This window comes from Ctenopharyngodon idella, chromosome 14, assembly GCF_019924925.1.
Source record: "Ctenopharyngodon idella isolate HZGC_01 chromosome 14, HZGC01, whole genome shotgun sequence".
NCBI lineage: Eukaryota > Metazoa > Chordata > Actinopteri > Cypriniformes > Xenocyprididae > Ctenopharyngodon > Ctenopharyngodon idella.
In genome coordinates, this window is record NC_067233.1 from 7,359,978 (window position 1) to 7,381,093 (window position 21,116).

Below are 21,116 nucleotides of genomic sequence, written 5' to 3' on the forward strand. Positions count from 1 at the left end.
AAGAGTGTCTCTCACACACAGGCCAAGCTGGTCATATGTCTGCACTCCTTGTGTGACAAGCTGAAAAGTGCTCTAAGCCCCTCTGAAACTCTCCACGGATTAAACAACAACAACAAAAGCTGGTGCTAGATTGTTTTGCTGAAAAATGCCTAAACCATTCTTAAACCAGCCAATTAACAGACGAGTTTATGCTGTTTTTTTGCGGGTTTTTTTCAAAAGTGCCAGCTTTAATATTTACATAGGCTATGTACACAGAAAAATACGTCTATAGCGAGGAAAAATTTGACACTTCATACTGTTTATTTTTCTAATGACAGCGTTCAAGCCTCTCGCGCTTGCAGAGAGGAAAAGGGCGTAAGTATAAGCAGCATTCTTGTCAATTTGGGACTGTTATCTCAGCTGATCCGGCATCGGGACAGTTGTCTTCATTCAAGCTGGAGCTGTTGCGCTGAGCGGATCATCTGGAGCTCCGGTGTACCCTCAATATGTAAACGAAAAGAACGCAATTCCAACGTGGACAAAAGAAATTTGACTTAATCATGCGCAAACACTCGTACCAATGGATACGCATACGACTCGTCCTGGAAATGTCGGGAACACTTTGATTTGTTTGTCCGTGTCTTTTTTGAAAGTCTGCAACTGTTGCAGGGGATATTCCGCCATTAGAAAGTATTTGATTATAGCTCTTGTGTGTTTTGTTTATTTGTTTTTCACCGTTCATGTTAATCACACGTCTACTCGCCAAGACAAACGTGCTGATCTGTGGACTAGAAATAGCGTTTATTCTCTAAATCCTAGAAAAACCTACCAGGACCCCACTGGAGAGGAGGTGAATGAATCTCTGAGTCCGACCAGGTCTAATGTGGTGTATATAACGCTCAAATCAAAGCGGCACAAACCGGCCATCATCAGGGGCACAGTGCGACCCAAACTCCGGAGAAAGAAAGTTAAAGTGAGACCGCAGGGTGGCACACAGGGCAAAGCGAAGGACGCGAGGCACAATACAAACACCGTTGACAAACAGTTGGGATATTCTGAGCTTGATCACAGTGATTATTCAACCATCAGGATATACAGTGAAAGAGCTCCTCCATGGTTCAGCAATGACGATATCATGGCCATGCGCTTTCTAGCTGATGGTAAAATTACGCAGATTGACGAAGTTGCACCACCGGGTTTTTCTTCTTTAATTTTATTTAAAAGTGCGACAAATCACACGGACGATGCCGATGCGTGTCGCAAATGTTGCGGTATTGTCAGGAGACCCTTGGACATGAGTGAAGTGTTCGCCTTTCATCTGGATAGGATCTTGGGACTGAACAGAACTTTGCCAGCTGTCAGCAGAAGATTTCACTCTCTTGGAGGTAGTGTGTTTGTTTCTGTTTTTATGTTCATTTAATATGTTTTTCATATTTATAGCCTATATTTTGTGTATTTTACTTAATGTTTTATTTTATTGTATTTATATATATTTCTCAAAATATTGAGAAAATCGCCTTTAAAGGGTTAGTTCACACAAAAATGAAAATACTGTCATTTTTTACTCACCCTCATGTCGTTTCACATCCGTAAGACCTTCGTTCATCTTCCGAACACAAATTAAGATATTGTTGATGAAATCCGATGGCCTCTATTGAGAGGACTCTCATTCAAACTCTCAAGATCCATAAAGATACTAAAAACATATTTGAAACAGTTCATGTGAGTTCAGTGGTTCTATCTTTAATATTATAAAGCGATATTATAAAGCGACAAGAATACTTTTTGTGCGCCAAAAAAAAAAAAAAAAAAAAACTACTTTTCAACAATATCTAGTGATGGCCAATTTCAAAACACTGCTTCAGAGCTTTACGTATCGAATCAGTGGATCAGAGCGCTAAAGTCACGTGATTTCAGCAGTTTAGCAGTTTGATAGGAAATCCGAATCACTAATTCGAAACAAAAGATTCATAAAGCTCCGAAGCTTCATAAAGCAGCGTAGAGGCCTCACTGAGCCGTCAGATTTTATCAACAATATCTTAATTTGTTTTCTGAAGATGAACGAAGGTTTAACGGGTGTAGAATGACATGAGGGTGAGTAATTAATGACATTATTTTCATTTGTGGGTGAACTAACCCTTTAAAGTTGTCCAAATGAAGTCCTTAGCAATGCATATCCACTCAAAAAAATACATTTTTATATATTTACAGTAGGAAATTTACAAAATATCTTCATGGAACATGATCTTAATAACCTAATATTTTTTGGCATAAAATACATACAATGTATTGTTGGCTATTGCTACAAATACAGGTGCTGGTCATATAATTAGAATATCATGAAAAGTTCATTTTTTTATTGTAAATTATTTTAAAAAATGAAACTTTCATATATTCTAGATTCCCTACATGTAAAGTAAAACATTTCAAAAGTTTTTTTTTTTTAATTTGTTGATTAGAGCGTACAGCTCATGAAAGTCCAAAATCCAGTATCTCAAAATATTAGAATATTTACATTTGAGTTTCATTAAATGACCATCCCTACAGTATAAATTCCGGGTATCTCTTGTTCTTTGAAACCACACTAATGGGGAAGACTGCTGACTTGGCAATGGTCCAGGAGACAATCATTGACACCCTCCACAAAGAGAGTAAGTCACAGAAGGTCATTACTGAATGGGGTGGCTATTTACAGAGTGAAATATCAAAGCATATTAAATGCAAAGTTGACTGGAAGGAAGAAATTGGGTAGGCAAAGGTCCACAAGCAACAGGGATGACTGCAAGCTTGAGAATACTGACAAGTAAAGCCGATTCAAATACTTGGGAGAGCTTCACAATGAGTAGAATGAAGCCGGAGTCAGCGCATCAGGAGTCACCACACTCAGACATCTTCAGGAAAAGGACTACCAAGCCACTTCTGAAACAGAAACAACGTCAGAAGCATCTTACCTGGGCTAAGGAGAAAAAGAACTGGACAGTGAACAGTGGTCGAAAGTCCTCTTTTCAGATAAAAGTAAATTTTGCATTTCATGTTGAAATCAGGGTCCCAGAGTCTGAAGGAAGACTGGAGAGGCACAGAATCCAAGCTGCTTGAAGTCTAGTGTGAAGTTTCTGAAGTCAATAATGATTTGGGGGGGCCGTGACATCTGCTGGTGTTGGTCCATTGTGTTTTATCAAGTGCAAAGTCAATGCAGCCATCTTCCAGGAGATTTTGGAGCACTTTATGCTTCCATCTGCTGACAAGCTTTATGGAGATGCTGATTTCCTTTTCCAGCAGGACTTTAGCACCTGCCCACAGTGCAAAAACCACTTCCAAGTGGTTTGCTGACCATGATATTACTGTGCTTTATTGGCCAGCCAACATGCCTGACCTGAATCTATGGGATATTTTCAAGAGAAAGATGAGAAACAGTCGATCCAACAATATACAGATGATCTGAAGGCTCAATAGTGTCTCAGCAGTGCCACAGGCTGATCACTTCCATGCCACACTTCACTGATGCTGTAATTTGTGCTAGGAGCAAGTCATTTGCTGTAATATGTGCTGCCGACCAAGTATTGAGTGCACAAATGAACATACTTTAAGGAACTTGAACTTTTCTGTTTTGCAAATCCATTTTTTGATTGATCTTAGGAAATATTCTAATATTTTGAGATACTGGATTTTGGACTTTCATGAGCTGTACGCTCTAATCATCAAAATTAAAAAAAAAAAAACTTTTGAAATGTTTTACTTTACATGTAGGGAATCTAGAATATATGAAAGTTTCATTTTTAAAAATAATTTACAATAAAAAAATGAACTTTTTCATGATATTCTAATTATATGACCAGCACCTGTATACCCGTGCGGCTTACGACTGGTTTTGTGGTCCAGGGTCACTTATAGTTTATATAGACTATACTTTCATGAGGCCACTGCATTGGGAGCAGTGTCAGTGTCATCTAAGCTGCCTGTCAAACTATTGAGAAATCAATATGACTCATGCTGATCTAATGAATGTACAGCCTACATATATTCATCTTGTTTCAGATGGTCAGCCTTGTCCAGTGGTTTTGTGGGATCCTACTTTAAGCCCAGTAGTAGATCAACCCTCTGAGAAACTGAACTGGGGTTCATATCAATCCGCTCTCAAATACAAGTGCTGGCATCGGGGCACAATACCTAAACCAGAGTGGAGCTGCACCAGCATCCACCACCATGAATGGAGCAAGCTAGTAGTCTTTGATTTCCTTCTGCAGGTACTCTACTCCACTTTCATCTGTGTCTTTCTGTGTTGCAGCTGTAAACTTGTAGATAAACAAGCCTAGATATACATTAAAGGATTAGTTCACTTTAAAATGAAAATTACCTCAAGCTATCCTAGGTGTATATGACTTCCTTCTTTCTGATGAACACAATCGGAGTTGTAATAAATATCCTGACGCATCCAGGCTTCATAATGGCAGTGAACGGGACCAGCGAGTATGAAGCTCAAGAAAGTGCATCCATCCATTATAAACGTACTCCACACAGCTCCAGCTGGCAAAGCGAAGCAATGTGTTTGTGTAAGAAAAAAAAACATATTTAACAAGTTAAATTGTTAAAACCACCTTCCTTTTTCAACTTAGGAAGAAAGTGTAACGCCTCTCGCAGTTCAAAACAGTTACGCTATGTCCTACGACTTCCGTATTCAAGTTTTCTTCCTAAGTTGAATACGGAAGGAAGTCTGGCGGAAGCTAGATATTTTACTTTATAACTTGTTAAATATGGATATTTTTCTTACACAAATGCATCGCTTCACTTCAGAAGGCCTTTATTAACCCCCCAGAGCCGTGTGGAGCATATTTATAATTGATGGATGCACGTTCTTGAGCTTCATACTCATTGGTCTCGTTCACTGCCATTATAAAGCTCAGACGCGTCAGGATATTTATTAATATAACTCCGATTGTGTTCATCAGAAATAAGAAAGTCATATACACCTAAGATGGTTTGAAGGTGAGGTAATTTTCATTTTAATGTGAACTAATCCTTTAATTGTTCAGAAAACAACTGAAAAGTTTTAATTTAAACCTGTATAATGTAAAATAAAAATAAAGAAAGATTGTGTTTTCTTAGATTTATGAACGACTAGATAAAAACTGCTGTGGATTCAAGCCCCGCCCAGAGGACACCTGTGTTGAGCTTGGTCACCATGAAGAATGTACAGATAAGGACAGCATAGAGCTGACACACATAGTCCATCGTAGACATAACCCACACCACTTGGTTTTCTTTAACAACAAGGGCTACTTTGACCGAGATGAGGAGAATCTAGACTTCAGGCTACTAGAGGGAATCAAAGAGTAAGTAAAAGTAGCTGACCTATTTCACATGTTAGAGTTTATACATGACAATTTTATCTTTAATTTGAATCTCATAATGTTATGTGTCAAGAATCATAGAGTAACCACATGTAGTTTTCTTTAAGATTTTGCAGAGATGCTGTGCAAAAATTTTTAATACTCTCTTTAAATTAAAATATCTTGAAAGCTGTAGTGAAGGACTTAGAAACTCATAACCAGGGGAGCACATAAGTGGTACGCAGGTGCGCATGCGCGGTAAAAAGAAACGATGAGCACCAGAAAACATGGAGGGAAGCGCTTTTGAGTACCAACATTTTTGAGGACCGGTTCACAGGGGCACGTTTACTTACTGGAGTAGGATTTTTCTCCATTAAAGAAAAATCCATCAAAGATTTTTCTCTTTAATTATTAGGTGTGCAACGGATCGCAGTTAATCCGTGATCCGTACGGATAAGGTACAACGGTTCGGCACGCATGTGATTCGCGGATTAACTGCTAAATTTAACCATCATAGAGTGAAAGTTCATCATTTGGACGTGTTTTGTCTCGCCAATTAACACATTCAAACGATTTTAAAAGCGGACAAAGAGGCGAAAATCGGGACTCGCGAGCTGTTATCTGTGCGCGCAGCCTCACACCCCTGAAACGAGCACATGTAGAAAGAGAGAGAGTCAGACAGCGCTCGAACATAATTCCTCTTTCACGTTTACTTCCACTTGAACGGACACATACATACAAAATTATGTCAAAATACCTGTCTCGGCAAGTATTCTCTCGGTTATGTCATAAGTGAACAGTTGAGAAAGAAACCGGATGTGTGTCAGTTATTCAGTCCGTGCTTTCCTTCTTAAAGTGACAGCAGCCTAATATTCTTGTCATTAATGTTAGTAAAATAAAAAAATCATTATCATCATCTACCATGTTTGAGAGAAAAGAAGATAGTGAGGAGAGCAGTCAGGAGGAAAGAGATGAGGACAGCTTTTAGGATAAGCGTGTCGCGTAAAGTGTGAGTACCAAGTAACATCTCCAGGTGCTCCCTTGAGAACCAGACCAAAAAAGTTATGTGCACCCCTGCTCATGACCTCAAAGAAATGAATCCTTGCAGTTTGATTAAATTACAAATCTCCACAGGTTATCAGGTTTAAATAGACATTAATATCTAGTTGGCATATGTTTATTTTAAAGGTAGGGTAGGCAATTTGTTTTATAAACACTTTTTGTTATACTGGTTGAAGCACTCTTCACATCCTGATAGCAATCAATAATAGAAAGTGGTCTAATCATTAAAACGTGTAGATACATCTTCTGTGGAAGTCACTCTTCTCGTGATGCTTTGCAGACTCTGTTGTGTGCGTTCATGTTTTTTTTTTTGGAGGAGGCGTGGCTTTGGAGCGCTTTGAAGGGAGGGTCGGATCTTATGCTTTAAAAACTAGCTTGCTATTACTAGCCATCTTGTGCATCTTCTTTTCTTGTTCTTACTGAATTTGTGAAAGCGGTGATGTCATGCACATGCGTATTATGTGTTCAGTAGCCGCATAGTTTTTCTTTACAAAGTGACATCGTCATCTACTGGCCTGGCATACATAATGCAGTGTTTTTAATGATGTTTTACGGATCCGTGCTAACGGGGATAGTTTTGACGTTGTCGTCTGTACGTGAAAAAACGTTTTTAGTACATCATTGTTGTGTAAATGTACCCTAAAGGGCCATTCACACAGAACGTGTCTTTGCGTCTAAAAACACGAGATGCAGTGTTCAGGAATAGTTTTTAAAAAAGCGCAGCGTAGAACGCGAGAGTCTCGAGACGCGCGTTTGAGACGTGATGCAATAACGACAATAACGGAAATAATAGAAATAGGCAAACAGCAGAATTGATAGATATGAGTTTTGACATGGAAAAAAAGAAAATAAGATAATAATGAGCGCCTCCTCTGCCATGTTGCCGTCAAATAAAACAGTTGTCATGCCAACTTGCTACTGTAAACAGAAGCTCGCAACGCTTGCCCCGCCTCCGAGTTCTTCTGATTGGTCCACTGTTTTGGAACTGACATTGATGAGCGCTGCATGTAAAAGTTGAAATTCTTTTAACTTGACACGGCGTCTTAAAAACATGGCGCTCATGTGCAAGGCGCTGTAAAAGACGGGAGAAATGAGCGTAACGGTCATGCACATCCGTCAAGCACGTGTTTACATAGAAAAACAATGGCAAAGTAGCGCATTGGAATAGAAAAACGCGTTCTGTGTGAACGGCCCCTAAGACTGCAACTTAGAATTTGTTTCTGTGAGGCCACAAGTTTGGCCTTTCAGTAAGCCAACACCTCCACATCACCACTGAAGACGTAAGCAAATACATACGCCAACAATCTGACACGTGCTGTCTGAGCTAAGGGATTCTGCTGGCAATGCTGCTAATGTGATACCTCTGGGAACATAAGCTCACTTGTGCAGTAACATAAATCAGAATAAATGATGGGCCATTGCTGTGTTTGAGAATCACAGCTTGCACATTATCTGCATTACAGCAGGGTATTACATAATTTGTCAATTAGCAATACAGTTTTGTGGGGATTGTACAAACAGTATTTAATGATATTTTATGTTACACATTTTTAAAAGGTGGTTATTTCCTCTGTACTATAAGTTTGAATAATTTTAGAGTCCATATTGCTATATGCTTTCCATATTTTTCCTCTTTCAGGCTACCAGATCAGTCTGTGTCAGTGTTGAAGTCTCAGCGTCTCAGGGAAAAGCTCCTGCAATCGCTGTTTCTCGACCAGCTGTACTGGGACAGTCAAGGTGGCCGTCAAGGCATTGAAAAACTCATTGACGTAATTGAGAGAAGAGCCAAAGTCTTGCTCACGTACATCAATGCCCATGGGATTAAAGTAGTACCTATGAACTCTTGACAGATGGAGCTTCAGTTTTCAGTGTGTAAGATGAACCACCAACCTTTTGGTTTCCAATAAACCAAACGAAATGTTTTTGACAGATTAGTACGACGATAAAGACCTGTTGAATTGAAGCTCTGTCAGTCAAAACTCAATGCACTTCTGAAATTAAGAGTACTTTGGTGTTGTAAGTGATTCTCCTTTTAGGACAAGAACATATTAAATGATAGTAAATGCTCCACAGGGCTAATTTTTTGCACCACTGACATTCCACAAGTTAAAGGCGCGGTGAGTGATATGATCTCTTTCGTTAACTTCCAACAGCCTTTGAATCAGACCGCCCCTTTAGTCAAATCCCGCCCACTAACGGCATGTCAGAAAACCTGATAAAAGTAACCAAAACACTCAGTTTTTTAAGATAATTTCTGCTGTGTTAAATGGAGATGATGGTTCCAGACCATTATTATTAAATCAGGTAATGTTGCACTTGTGTATAAGTTTATCACCGCGAAGATATAAATCTTTTCTCATGCGAAGTATTTTTGTACTATGTTTTTGTTGTTTTTTAATTAAATAAAAGTGTTCCATATCAGTCCATTGGAAAATCACTTGATTAATTGAATTATAAGAATTAAAGGAATAGACAATACCACTGTTTGCTTATGAGAACACATGATAATCTTTGAAATAGAAAAGTACTTTAAACCTATACTTAAACCTATACCTATACTTATTCACTTTAGTCCTTGAACAGCTATCATGTTCATTTTCATACTCTCTGTTGTTGACTGCAGGAATACAGCTGTATTCTGTCTTTGCTATTCCCTTCATTTGCGCTTTAGTTTGCCAGCTAGTCAGTTCCCAGAGCCTAAAGTGACCCCTTGTGAAAAATGTGAAGGAAGACTACAGACACATACTTACCCACAGAAATGTGCTCACACAAGAGTTCTTTTATGAGTTTGAAAATATTAAATGTTTGGCAGCATTACCTATGTCAGATGTATCTGCTCTGCACAGTGGACTTGCTGTGTCTTGCCACACTCTTTGCCAGACAAAATCAGGTAATTTGGAATGTGAAATCACCTCTCCTCATCTGGATGATATGCAAAAAATTCAAAAGAAATGTTTGAGTGCTCATGTTCACCTTCCCAACTAGTGCAATGTTGTTTCCATCCTGCAGGGATTCCATCCTCGATCCAAATAGTAGTACAGATTTTTTTTAAACTCTAAATCCACATGGAAGTCCTGTTTTCATCATATCAAATGCAGCATACCATAATGGGAATGGAAAGAAGCAGCTTTTGAGAGCTGTTTTTGCATATGACCTCATTTTATTTCAATGTTTTAAGCGTAATGAAATTCCTTTCAGTTGACAGTGTAATTCCAATCTAATAATTTCCTGTCTGTGTCTTTAGTCGAGTTTAAAAACAGTGTAAGACATGTTGGGTAAGTTGCACCCAGTCATAGAGGGACCATTTCCACTCTTTCTTTCCCATCGTTGTGCTTTTTGCCCTCATTTTATATCATAACAAGAAAGCTTTTATACCAGCTGTTCTGATCACTTCTCTTGCTAGGACATTACCACCATTTCCCCCTCTATCAAACAAGCCATTATTCTCCATTTCTCTCTCTTTCTTGTCCTAACATAGCTTCTGACCTTAACCAGACAGCTGAACATCTCATTAATTCAGAAGACTTCTCCGTGTAATTTAATTCATTCTTGTAACTATAACAACCAGAACAACCTCTTTGTCATTCATATCAACTCTTAGCTGTTTCCATACTAACATCTCATATTTTTTGTCCTAAAATCCTCCTCTCATTTGCCTGCACCAGCTGACCTGCTCCATTTCTCGAGCATGTGAAAGTATGTTAAGGATTTTTACACTGCCGCTCACTGTCTGTCTTATTTTTCTTTTTTTCTTCTTTTCATTGTTGCTATGGCAACACCACCCTAGCAACATCCCACCTGGTTGGCAGACAGATGTACAGTATGAGTTCGACAGGGGTAGAAAGCATCAGTTTGAACACAAGCAGCTATGAGAGCTCACACCTTTTGCACAAAAACATGAGGCTCTAGACATAACACGGGCACATTAGCCCCCCTCAGTTTCTCATCTAAAATGAGAATGAGTCTTGCTCAACATTAATGTGCTCCATGTGAAGCCAAAAATGGTAGATGGTAGAAAAAAGGAGATTGGAACAAAAACCAGGGCATGTTATAACCTGAAATGCGCTTTGTGATGAGATACAGAAGATCTTGTGCCACAGTTGATGTTTGCTGAGATGCATGTTGGTCATGGGTTTTTAGCATGGAAAGATGCTATCTGCGTGTAAAAACAGCACAACACGCCTGAGGCAGGCAGCCAGGTTTCCTTCAGTTGTTCCATTCAGTTTGTCAAAAATAATCTCTCTTTGGGGACTGTGTGCAGCTGTCAGATCTAACAGTAGGATACAAGCCATTTAACTCTTCCCTAACCACAGAAACTCATATGAAAGTTAATTTGATTGAAACTACATTGGTTTGATTTTGTTAAAGGCATAGTTCACCCAAAAATGAAAATCTGTCCTAATTTATTCACCTTCATGTTCCCAAACCAATTTCTGTTTTTTTTTGTTTTTTTTTCCCATGGAACACAAAAAGAGAGTTTCTGAAGGAGCTTAATGCAACTCTTCTTCATACAACAGCAGTTCATAGTGACCATGTGTACTACAGCATGTTTAGCTCCAAGCAGACAGAAAGTAATAATAAATCATAATTCAATGCAAATCTTCCTCTCGCAGCCCTCAAATCAAATATGGTGCTTATACATCAATGACATCAAACACAATTGGTTAAGTGTGAACGATAATTATTAATGTGACATACCTAATACTATATTTTATTTGAAATTTCTGTTTTTTCATCACACAATTTTAGAAGACTATTTGGCCTGGTTTCACAGACAGGGCTTAGATTAATCCAGGATTAGGCTTCAGTTTAATTAGGACATTTATAGCTTTTATAAATGTGCCTTAGAAAAAACATTACTGGTGTGCATCTTGAGAGACAAAACATTGGCACTGACATATTTTAAGATATGCCAGTACAAGTTGCTTTCAGTTAAACCGCTCAAACATGCATTTTAGTCTGGGACTAGACTTATGCCTGGTCTGTGAAACCGGGGAAATGTGTACTAGTTAATCTAAATTGAACTAAAGTCTAATCCTGTCTTAATCTAAGCCCTGTCTGTGAAACCAGGCCTATAGCTGTCATTAACATGGGTTAAATTTGGCTTAGTTAGTGGGAGACTATGGAATACTGAACCAACGTGAGCATGCCTAAATGAGAACACTTGGGTTAAGCCCAATTAGGTTAGGTATAAGCACATGATCTTGGTCTGATGGTGTTAATAAAATAAAGTAATTTAATGGATTACTCCTTGCTCGCTGGCCTCTGTTGTGCGTGTTGTTCTTTATTTAGAAATTCTAAATAGTCCATGCTTTCTCACAAACAGTAAGCAGGAGTTAAACCTGCCTTGTGAAAGATTAATTTAAGATTCAGTTTACTCATATATCAGCTAGCTGTAATCCTTCCTCTTGCAATCAGCTTTGTTTAATCCAGAAAAGGCTAAATCTATGACTATTTTAAGATGTCTGTGCAAGTCACTTTGAGTTAAGACAGCTCAACCAGGTATTTTAGTCTGGGACTAGGTTTAAAGGGTTAGTTCTCCCAAAAATGAAAATTCATTACTTACACTCATGTCGTTCCAAACCCGTAAGACTTTCGTTCATCTTTGAAACACAAATGATGATATTTTTTGATGAAATCCGAGAGCTCTCTGACTCCTCCATAGACAGCAATTTAATTACCACTGTTAAGGCCCAGAAAGGTATTAAAGACATCGTTAAAATAGTCCACATGACTACAGTGGTTCAACCTTAATGTTATGAAGTGACGAGAATACTTTGTGCACAAAAATAAAACTAAAAAAATGACTTTATTCAACAATTTCTTCTCTCCCATGTTATTCTCCTATGCAGTTGACGCAGTGAAGGTAGTGCAGCGTTTCTATGTTTACGCCCGAACGCTGGCTCATTATTGGCCGGCTCCTGCGTCAGCATCACACGCATACATCGTGCTACTCACGTGTACAACGTCAGCCAATAATGAGTCTGCGTTCGGATGTAAACGTGGAAGCACTGCACTATGCTTACTACGTAGGAGACTGACAGGGAAGAGAATGTTGAATAAAGTTGTTATTTTAGTTTTGTTTTTGAGCACAAAAAGTATTCTCATTGCTTCATAAAATTATGGTTGAACCACTGTAGTCACATGGACATTTTAACGATGTCTTTAGTACCTTTCTTGGCCTTGACAGTGGTAATTAAATGGCTGTCTATGGAGGAGTCAGAGCGCTCTTGGATTTCATCAAAAATTTCTTTATTTGTGTTCCAAAAAGGAACGAAAGTCTTATGAGTGTGGAACGACATGAGGCTGAGTAATTAATGACAGAATTTATATTTTTGGGTGAACTAACCCTTTAAGCCTTGTCTATGAAACCAGGAATTTAAGCTTGAGCTTGACAGATGTTGTCACTTTGTACTTTCACTTTCTGGAGAAAAGTTATTTTAAAACTGAACTCTTTGTGTTCCACAGGAAAGAAAAAAAAAAAAAAACAGCATACAGGTTATTTTTACACAGTTTTATTTTTTTGGGTGAACTATCCCTTTAAGGTTTCTCTCACTGTCTGTGTCTCTCACTTAAATTCTCAGCCACGCTATACCGTGGCTCCCTTTGTCTGCCTGACAGGAATGCACATAGAACAAAGAGTAAGATAAGCTATGTGTGTGAGATTATGATGTGTGCATGTCTTTGTGCATGGGAGTGTGTGTTAGAGAGAGAGAGAATAGTCACTGGCATGTTTACAAAAGCTCTCACTAAAGCTGCCTCTGTCCCCATGTGCTAGGGGTTAACCCCACATGAGAACTAGATTAGGGGACCTAGCACACTGCACTTATTCACATGTCCAGATATAAAGCTGGCCAGAGAATCTGCCTTACATCGGCATCTGAATCATCTGAGCTGCTGTTAGACTTATACATGGTTAAGAGGAGCCAATGTCATTTCACTAAATATAGGTGTGACACGAAAAGATAACTTTGGAAGCCATTACAGCTTGAAATGTCTTCAGCGGTGAAATGAGGTTTTTAAACATCACCAAACTTTCCATTGCCCTTTCCAATTTTTTCCAACAGGAAAAGTGTATTTGTATGAAAAACTGCATTTGTAGATTTTCAAGGATACTCATATACATTTTATAGACTGAAGTAATGACCAGTGCTACTGCAGCCATAACTGTGACTAATTTAACCACGGTTTGTATTCAAAGATGAAGATATTCATTTAAACATGAATGTTCAAGCTGCTGGTTAATTGACTTATTAATAGACCAGCTAGCATTTGATGAGTGTAAATGCACGTAACACCTTATTTATTGTTGTCAGATGATTTATGAGTTGTTTCAACTGAAGTAGCTCATAAAGGAGAAGGCAGGTCATGTTTGGAGGGTGTCTATTTGGGAGCCGTAACCTATGCTATACCTCCAATTGGGACGCTGTGTAAATCAAGACTTAAGACAGCTGCTGGACATTATGGCAAATAAAAAATGATCTTGGAAGTCTAAAATGTCAGATTGACCATCTACAGAGTGAGTATAAAGGACTAATTTGGAACTCATGAGCAACAGTCGAACGGAAGTAATTGAGAATAAATATATATAAAAATTAATATTTGTATTCTGAACTATTTTTAGGCTTAAACTTTGTGATGAAAGAGAACTGAATAAAGAGAGTTATGTGTTGTAAAGTACATTACAAGTAAATTAGCACTCCTTTTTTTCCAACATTCTGGGAAATGATTTGAGCAGGAAGACAAACAGGAATGGGCAGCTCAGAGCAGACGGCCAGCTAATGTGGCAGGATGGACAAGAGACAGAGGGGCAAAAATTTCATTCCTGCTGCTCAACGTCATCCGAAGGCAAGAGGAACTGAAGCAGGCAACAGACCTCAGTTTATTCATTCTTGGCTTAACCTTTCCCTCTCTTCCGCTGTCTACGTGCCAGGAAAAGCTAAATCTTCATGTAAGCAACTCTGGACATAGAATCAAAAGAGTAACTTCAAGACTTTTAATCAAACAATAATCCCAATTTTTGTGAGAAAATCCTCTCTAGAAATAGATTTTAGATAGATAGGTTAACTATTTTAGAATGCACTCAGTCAAACAGTCAATATATTATAATGAAGAGTTTGTTTAAATAAGAGCTCATTTTTATATTTTTCGGATCAATGTTTTTCACATTTACAGGAAAAAAAAAACATACTGGTACTCACTGCTGGTGTAGCAGATGTCAAAATCATTTTAAGTCAAAACACCCATTGACTCATACTGAATGACCTTTGGACTACAGACTTAAAAATGTGAGTGGCACTGTAATTCAAAATCCAAATTCAACTTTATATGAGAGATTAAACTCTGCTGCCATCTACTGTCCAAGAGAGGTGTGTAGCCAGCAACATTACAAATACTGTATATCTGTGTATTAATAAGTAGGCTTGTCTGACTCTGAGATGTTTTTGTCTGTCTTTCACCATCTCTCACATTTTCCCTCTCATACTAAGCAACAATATAGAACAAGCTATTGTAATGATGCCATCACTATATGTGGATCATCTTAGTGATGGGGAATTTGCACTAGCTGGTTCCCGTGGCAACCACCTCACTACAGGATGTTGAGGACTCCATTGCGGATACTCTTTCCAGCAGTGAATAAATTAACATTAGCTGGCAACCAATGCAAATATCTAGCATACACAAGGAACACCTTCCTGAACTTAACGACACAAAATTAAACAAGAAATACAGACTGGAAGTCATCCAGTTGCTCAAAACAATGTGTGACTGTGTGTGAACACTGCTTGTCTTATCCTCATAACTGAAACTCAAGGCCCCCATTTCAGATTTCACTCAATTTTGTTTTTTGCATGCGATTTGAGGACCACTCAACTTGGAGATCAGATTTATGAGCTTGAACCCCAGAGATCTCCACACTTCTCTGATGGTGACAAGGTGACAATTGCTAAAAAGGCTTGCTGAGAGCAGTGGACCTTTAGATATGAACTCTCTGTGTCTGTGTGAGATAGTTTTTATCTGGGGGAATAAAAAAATATGACACTTTTATGTCAGCTTAGTAGAGATGTGACCGAGCGTCTCTATAGACCGTCACAAAATTCTGCTACAGCACTGCTATAAAAATGTAGGTTTTTATCATTGACTGTTAAATCCTAGACAGCAGATTAAAAATGTTGTAATGATTGATTGCACATTCAGATTATTTGATAAAAAAAGAAGAAAAAAAAAGAAGAAAGAACTGTGGCTACTGTACACAAAAAGTTACTTAAATACAGTCATCTAACTAGCTAGTGGTCTTCAGTTGCCTATGCCTGCTGTCATAAAAACAACTGGAATTTGCTTTTGTAGTTCTCAGGGGAAAAGAGAACATGAACAACATTTCAGGGACAAAGGCTATCTGATTCAATAAGATGTCCCAAGGTACTCAGCAATATCTTTGCTATGAGTAGCCAGCACCATACAAGCCTCAATGGAAGGTAGGTCTATTTTTAGCCCTTGGAACTCTTTATACAGGGGATGTAAAGATACTCTAGCTGAACACTTAGCGTTACACTTGACATGCTTTTTTTATTACCTATCACATATTTCAGTAATCTTTAAAAAGTCGTATTCATTCGAAAGTTCCAAATTCATCACGTTTTCAAATTGGACATTGCCATTATTGAAATGGTGCTTGTAGCAAGCTCCTCCCCCTAGTCGGCGATGTCATGCTTCAAATTACAAAATGTATTGCACTATTTTATAATCAAACCTTTTTCTAAATTTGACAAAGCACATATGTTTGGAAAGGTCTGAGACTCAAGGTTCCATATTTGGACACTTTTTTGTGATATAGGCTAGGTGATACTGTGACAGAAATGTATTAATTTGTAACAGCAGAACACACCAAAAAATTTCAATGGAGTGTGGGTGTCTATTTTTGGTAAGTCTTGCATAGCCAGACCTTCAGACTGACTGCAGAAGTGGACGTGACATCTGAGCCTGAGACAAATTTTTGGTACACCTGCAAAATCAAACCTCCTTTTTTATTCTATTTTTGAGATATCAACTTGATAGACATATGGCTAATATTTTCTAGCAATTTTGGAGTCCAAATTATTTTGTAAAACATATATTTAGATTTTTTTTTTTTTTTTTTAGTACAGTTTAGCAAACTTTGTAACTTTTTACACTTTATTTTTTTAAGTGCTTTCACTTCAGCAAAAATCTAATGAGTATATTGCCTAAATAAAGATTGTATTCCAAAGCATAGGCCTAGGTCTACAAAGACGGCAAGACAGGACAAATTATTGTGAAGTTTCTTGTAGTTTGTTCTAATTTATATATATATGTAAACTATATTATTTAATATGAGTCAGGGATAATTGACATGCACTTCACTATGGTACCTTGCTCCTTCTTCTGAGAAATAGTTTCTTCCACCAATGTGGATGTGCTAAATGAGTCATCTGCTGACAGATGCAAGAACATTCTGTGCTACAGAAAAGTCAACTTTTGGTTTGAATCACTCATCACATGAATGAGCCTCACAATCACAGTCAGTGAAAAGCCAACTGGAGATGAATATTAAGCTGCTCCTGCTCTCTCAAAACCATGACAAGACTGCCTGGACATGAGGTTTCTTGAAACATCTTTTTCCTTGCCCTTTTCCCTTAAATACTTTAAATATTTTTTTTCTTTTGCCATCATATGTGTGTACATAACAGGCTATAGCCTATTTTAATTCCGTTAAGGTTCTTCTTTTTACCGTCGCTTTCAAATATCATTTGCAGTGACGTTTTCAAACGCGTTGCTATTGGTCACGTGACATGCGGCGTTTGGCCAAAGTCCCTTTAAGACAAGTCATTTCACTCAGCGGCCATCTTTGAAACGCCTCTCGGGCATTCAAGTAAAGCTATGGGGAAACATCAAATTCTCCAAAGTTGTTTGCCAAGCTTTCGATTAAATTTCATATTTGAAATCACCAATGAAATCTGACAACAACTGTCTCATAAATTTTGTTTCTAAACGCTCAATGACAAATCATGACAAAAAAAAAAAAAAAAACGATATTTTTCAGGCTGGATCAACCTAAATGCGCGTTTCTTGCATCTCATTTCGGAGGCGCGCATCTGACTGTTTCTATAGAACCGGAGCTTCTAACGGCCGCTACGATGACTTTACCAATCGGAAATTGGCTCTTATTTAGAAGGCGGGACTCATTCCGCCATATTAAAACAATACGAGTGACGCGTCTTGCATTATTCTATAGTCTTTGGTATGGCGTCGTTTTTTAATTGTACACGAATGCCGTTCAAGAGCCACGGCAGAGAGGAAGAGTTTTAGTGAACAACGACTTTAATTTCAGTCATCACGCAAACTATCATACGTTCTCAGAAGACTTAGAATATTGCTTACCAGTTATAAACTACTTTTATTGTTTTCTTCAAGCTTGGCATTATCACCATCAAATTTCATTATATAGGCTATGGAAAAGCTGCCTGAGGACATTCTGCCAAAGATACTGGGTTAGAACAGCATGGTGGTGAGAATTTGACAAATGATTAGTGTTGTTGTTGTTGTTGTTGTTATATACCTTACCTGTTTGTATAAAAAAAAATTATTTTGAAACAACAGCTTAATGCTATGGTTATCAAGGCCTTGTGTCGTCACATTACAGTTTTTTAGATGGCCATTGGAGGGCAGTGCTTCTCTGCAGTTGTATTCAAACTAAGTTGAAATAGCCTACAGATTTGCTCTTTATCGAGACAGAAATGCACAGTGTGTTTAATATCATATGACTGTTCCTGATATTAGAGAAAGTAATTTTGTCAAGATGAATGCATGCCTCCTGGACATTATAACGTTATGATCTCTGGAATACATAACATTTTCCTTGACTATGGCATTATGTGACTGGCCACTGTTGCATATTATGAACGAAGAGAGTGTAGTTTAAAGCACATTGTGCTGTGTTTTTAACTTTAGCCAACAGAAAAGTTATCATGTGAATGATCTGAAAAATTGCTGATACAGATGCCATGTAATTGTAAAATGGAGCGAAGAAGGGAGCAGCAGAGAATATAGGATTTCAGCTTCATGTTTGGATACAATTTTTAGCTTTGCTCTGTCCCAGTTAATTTCACTCTTTGAAGTGGCTTCAGTCCTTGCTGTTATAATAACCTCCCTATTCCCCTGATTCATGAAGATCAATAGATTTATGTGAATGGCCCAAATCATAAAATGTACCACATACTGCATCTGACGTTTATGTTACTTTGGGCTCAGGCAGTTCATTTTATTTCCCAGAAAGCCTATAGAAAGTGACACATTCACAAACCTCCACAAAAATGTATACATACAAATACACTTATAGCATAGTGCGACAGGGATATTAGTTTTGTTTTTTATGTCAGACCCCTGTAAATGACAATAAACTGATGAAAATCGACCAAATGAAATGATCATGATCAACACAGCCTTTGTAGCCTAATTTCATAACTGAAAGACAAAAATATAATGTGACTGACACAGGAGATGGTCTTCACACAATCGAGGCAGAGCAAAGTAGTTTTCATCAGGTTCCTTCATTATCCCTGTGATGAATCATTGTGCATCATTATAGCACATGTGTCTGATAGCTTTCACAGTACTGTTTATCATTCAGGGACTTTGTTCTAAGGGGAGAGTTTGGGAGCTATTAGCGAGCTATAAATACACAGAGAGAGAGAGAAAAAAATGTAGATAAGAGGCATTTGGATACATTTAAATCAATTAAAGAAAGTATAATGAACAATTACTTAAACATTTATGTGTGTGTGGCCCTAAAAAGTATTTGGACATTGAAGGGATATTTCACCCAAGAATGATAATTCTGACATAATTTAATCACCTTCATGTTGTTCCAAAACTCATCTGTGGAACATCTTTTTTGTGTATCCACACAACACAAGTCAATGGTCACCAAAACTGTTTAGCTACCAACGTTCTTCAAAATGTTTTCTTCTGTGTTCCACAGAGGAAAGTGATATAGTTTTGAAACGACATGAGAGTGAATAAATGATGATAGATTTTTTCATTTTTGGCAGTTAAAGGGTTAGTTCACCCAAAAATGAAATTTCTGTCTTTAATTACTCATCCTCATGTCGTTCCACACCCGTATGACCTTCGTTCATCTTCGGAACACAAATTAATATGTTTTGATGAAATCCGAGAGGTTTTTTTTATCCTCCATTGAAAGTAACAAAATTACTATCATTCAAGGTCCAGAAATTAATAAACACATCGTTAAAATAGTCCATGTGACTACAGTGGTTCAACCTTAATATTACGAAGCAACAAGAATAATTTTTTGTGCGCTAAAACAAAACAAAAATAACGACTTTATTCAACAATATCTTCTCTTCTGTGTCATTCTCCTATGCTAATTTACGTTGCAGCATCTGAACGCCGGCTCAGTCAGACGTAAATACAGAAGCTTTGCAATGTAAATAGCATATGAGAATGACAGGGGAGAGACGAATTTGTTGAATAAAGATGTTATTTTTGTTTTGGTGCACAAAAAGTATTCTTGTTGCTTCATAATATTAAGGTTGAACCACTGTAGTCACGTGGACTATTTTAACAATGTTTTTTCTGGACCTTGAATGACGGTAATTTCGTTGTTTCCAATGGAGGATAAAAAAACCTCTCGGATTTCATCAAAAAAATCTTAATTTGTGTTCTGAAGGTGAACGAAGGTCTTGCGGGTTTGAAACGACATGAGGGTGAGTAATTAATGACAGAAATGTAATTTTTGGGTGAACTAACCCTTTAAAGGTGCAATATGTAATATTTTCTGTCCGCTAGAGGTCGCTAGAGGCCTATTCAAAACAAAGGCGTAGCTTGATGACGCCAAGTTTGACCGCGGAGTCTTGGGACATGTGGTCTTCACCTCAGTGGCTGGTGGAAAATAATCAGGATAGGACTCGGGAAGAAATCATGTTCATGGATGCGATTATTAACGTTACTGTAGTATGAAGCAGAGCAGGACCGAGTGTTGTGGGAGCTGAATGAGGCCGCTGGAGCAATTGCGCAACACACGCCTCACGAGCAGCAGAACTTTTATTATGGTCATGAGTATGAGGTAACAGCTCTGTTTATCATTTGAGTGTGTTGAAAATGTTATAACGTTACTGCGTTCGCTTGGCGGCTGCTGCGAGACACTGTTGCATGCTGCAGTAAGATAGATCGATTTTAGAATATCAGTTTAATAAATGCTGGATGGCTTGTGTTGATAAATGGCATGCAATTCATTTAAAAACGTATTGTATGATGGAGAAAATGCTGTATTACTGTTACTAAAAATAAAGCTGCATCTGATTATGCTATGTTAGCTACTTGACAAAGTAGTGTTTTTCTCTGAGGCATGGTAAAGCATGGTACTCGCAAAAAAATCATTTAAACAATAGACTAAACGTGTTGAGCTATATAACAATAATTAGTTTTCTGTCTATAAATATATCAAAACAGTTGTTCTCTTGCCTATTAAAACATGTAAACATGTAAAAAAAAGCGTCTTTGGTGTTTCCATGGTTTCTACAAAATAAAACCAGAAACCAAGGGTAACGCGGGTATGACGCAATTGACAGGCGGCTCCTCACACGTCCCGGAGCCTTGGTTAAAATTGCAATTTTCTCACGATTTACAAATAGTTGCAAACATTTGGGATATTGTAAGTACTCAAGTGAACAAAATATATAACACTGGCCTAGTGGTTTTTGGATATTT

General features: G+C 37.9%; 1 protein-coding gene across 1 annotated transcript; it reads left to right on the forward strand.

Moving 5' to 3' along the window:
* The first annotated feature begins 45 nt into the window (after nucleotides 1-45).
* gask1b (golgi associated kinase 1B) lies at nucleotides 46-8,792 on the forward strand. The gene is made up of 4 exons (XM_051860050.1): nucleotides 46-1,364; nucleotides 4,015-4,223; nucleotides 5,083-5,309; nucleotides 8,008-8,792. Exons 1-4 carry the CDS (start codon nucleotides 560-562, stop codon nucleotides 8,213-8,215), a joined length of 1,449 nt encoding a protein of 482 aa, XP_051716010.1. The 5' UTR covers nucleotides 46-559; the 3' UTR covers nucleotides 8,216-8,792.
* The last annotated feature ends 12,324 nt before the right edge of the window (nucleotides 8,793-21,116 follow it).

Coding starts and splice junctions, on each gene's coding strand:
- gask1b (XM_051860050.1), top strand. CDS start 560: ATGGATACGCATACGACTCGTCCTGGAAATGTCGGGAACACTTTGATT. Junction 1,365..4,014: donor AAGATTTCACTCTCTTGGAG/GTAGTGTGTTTG, acceptor ATCTTGTTTCAG/ATGGTCAGCCTTGTCCAGTG. Junction 5,310..8,007: donor CTACTAGAGGGAATCAAAGA/GTAAGTAAAAGT, acceptor TTCCTCTTTCAG/GCTACCAGATCAGTCTGTGT.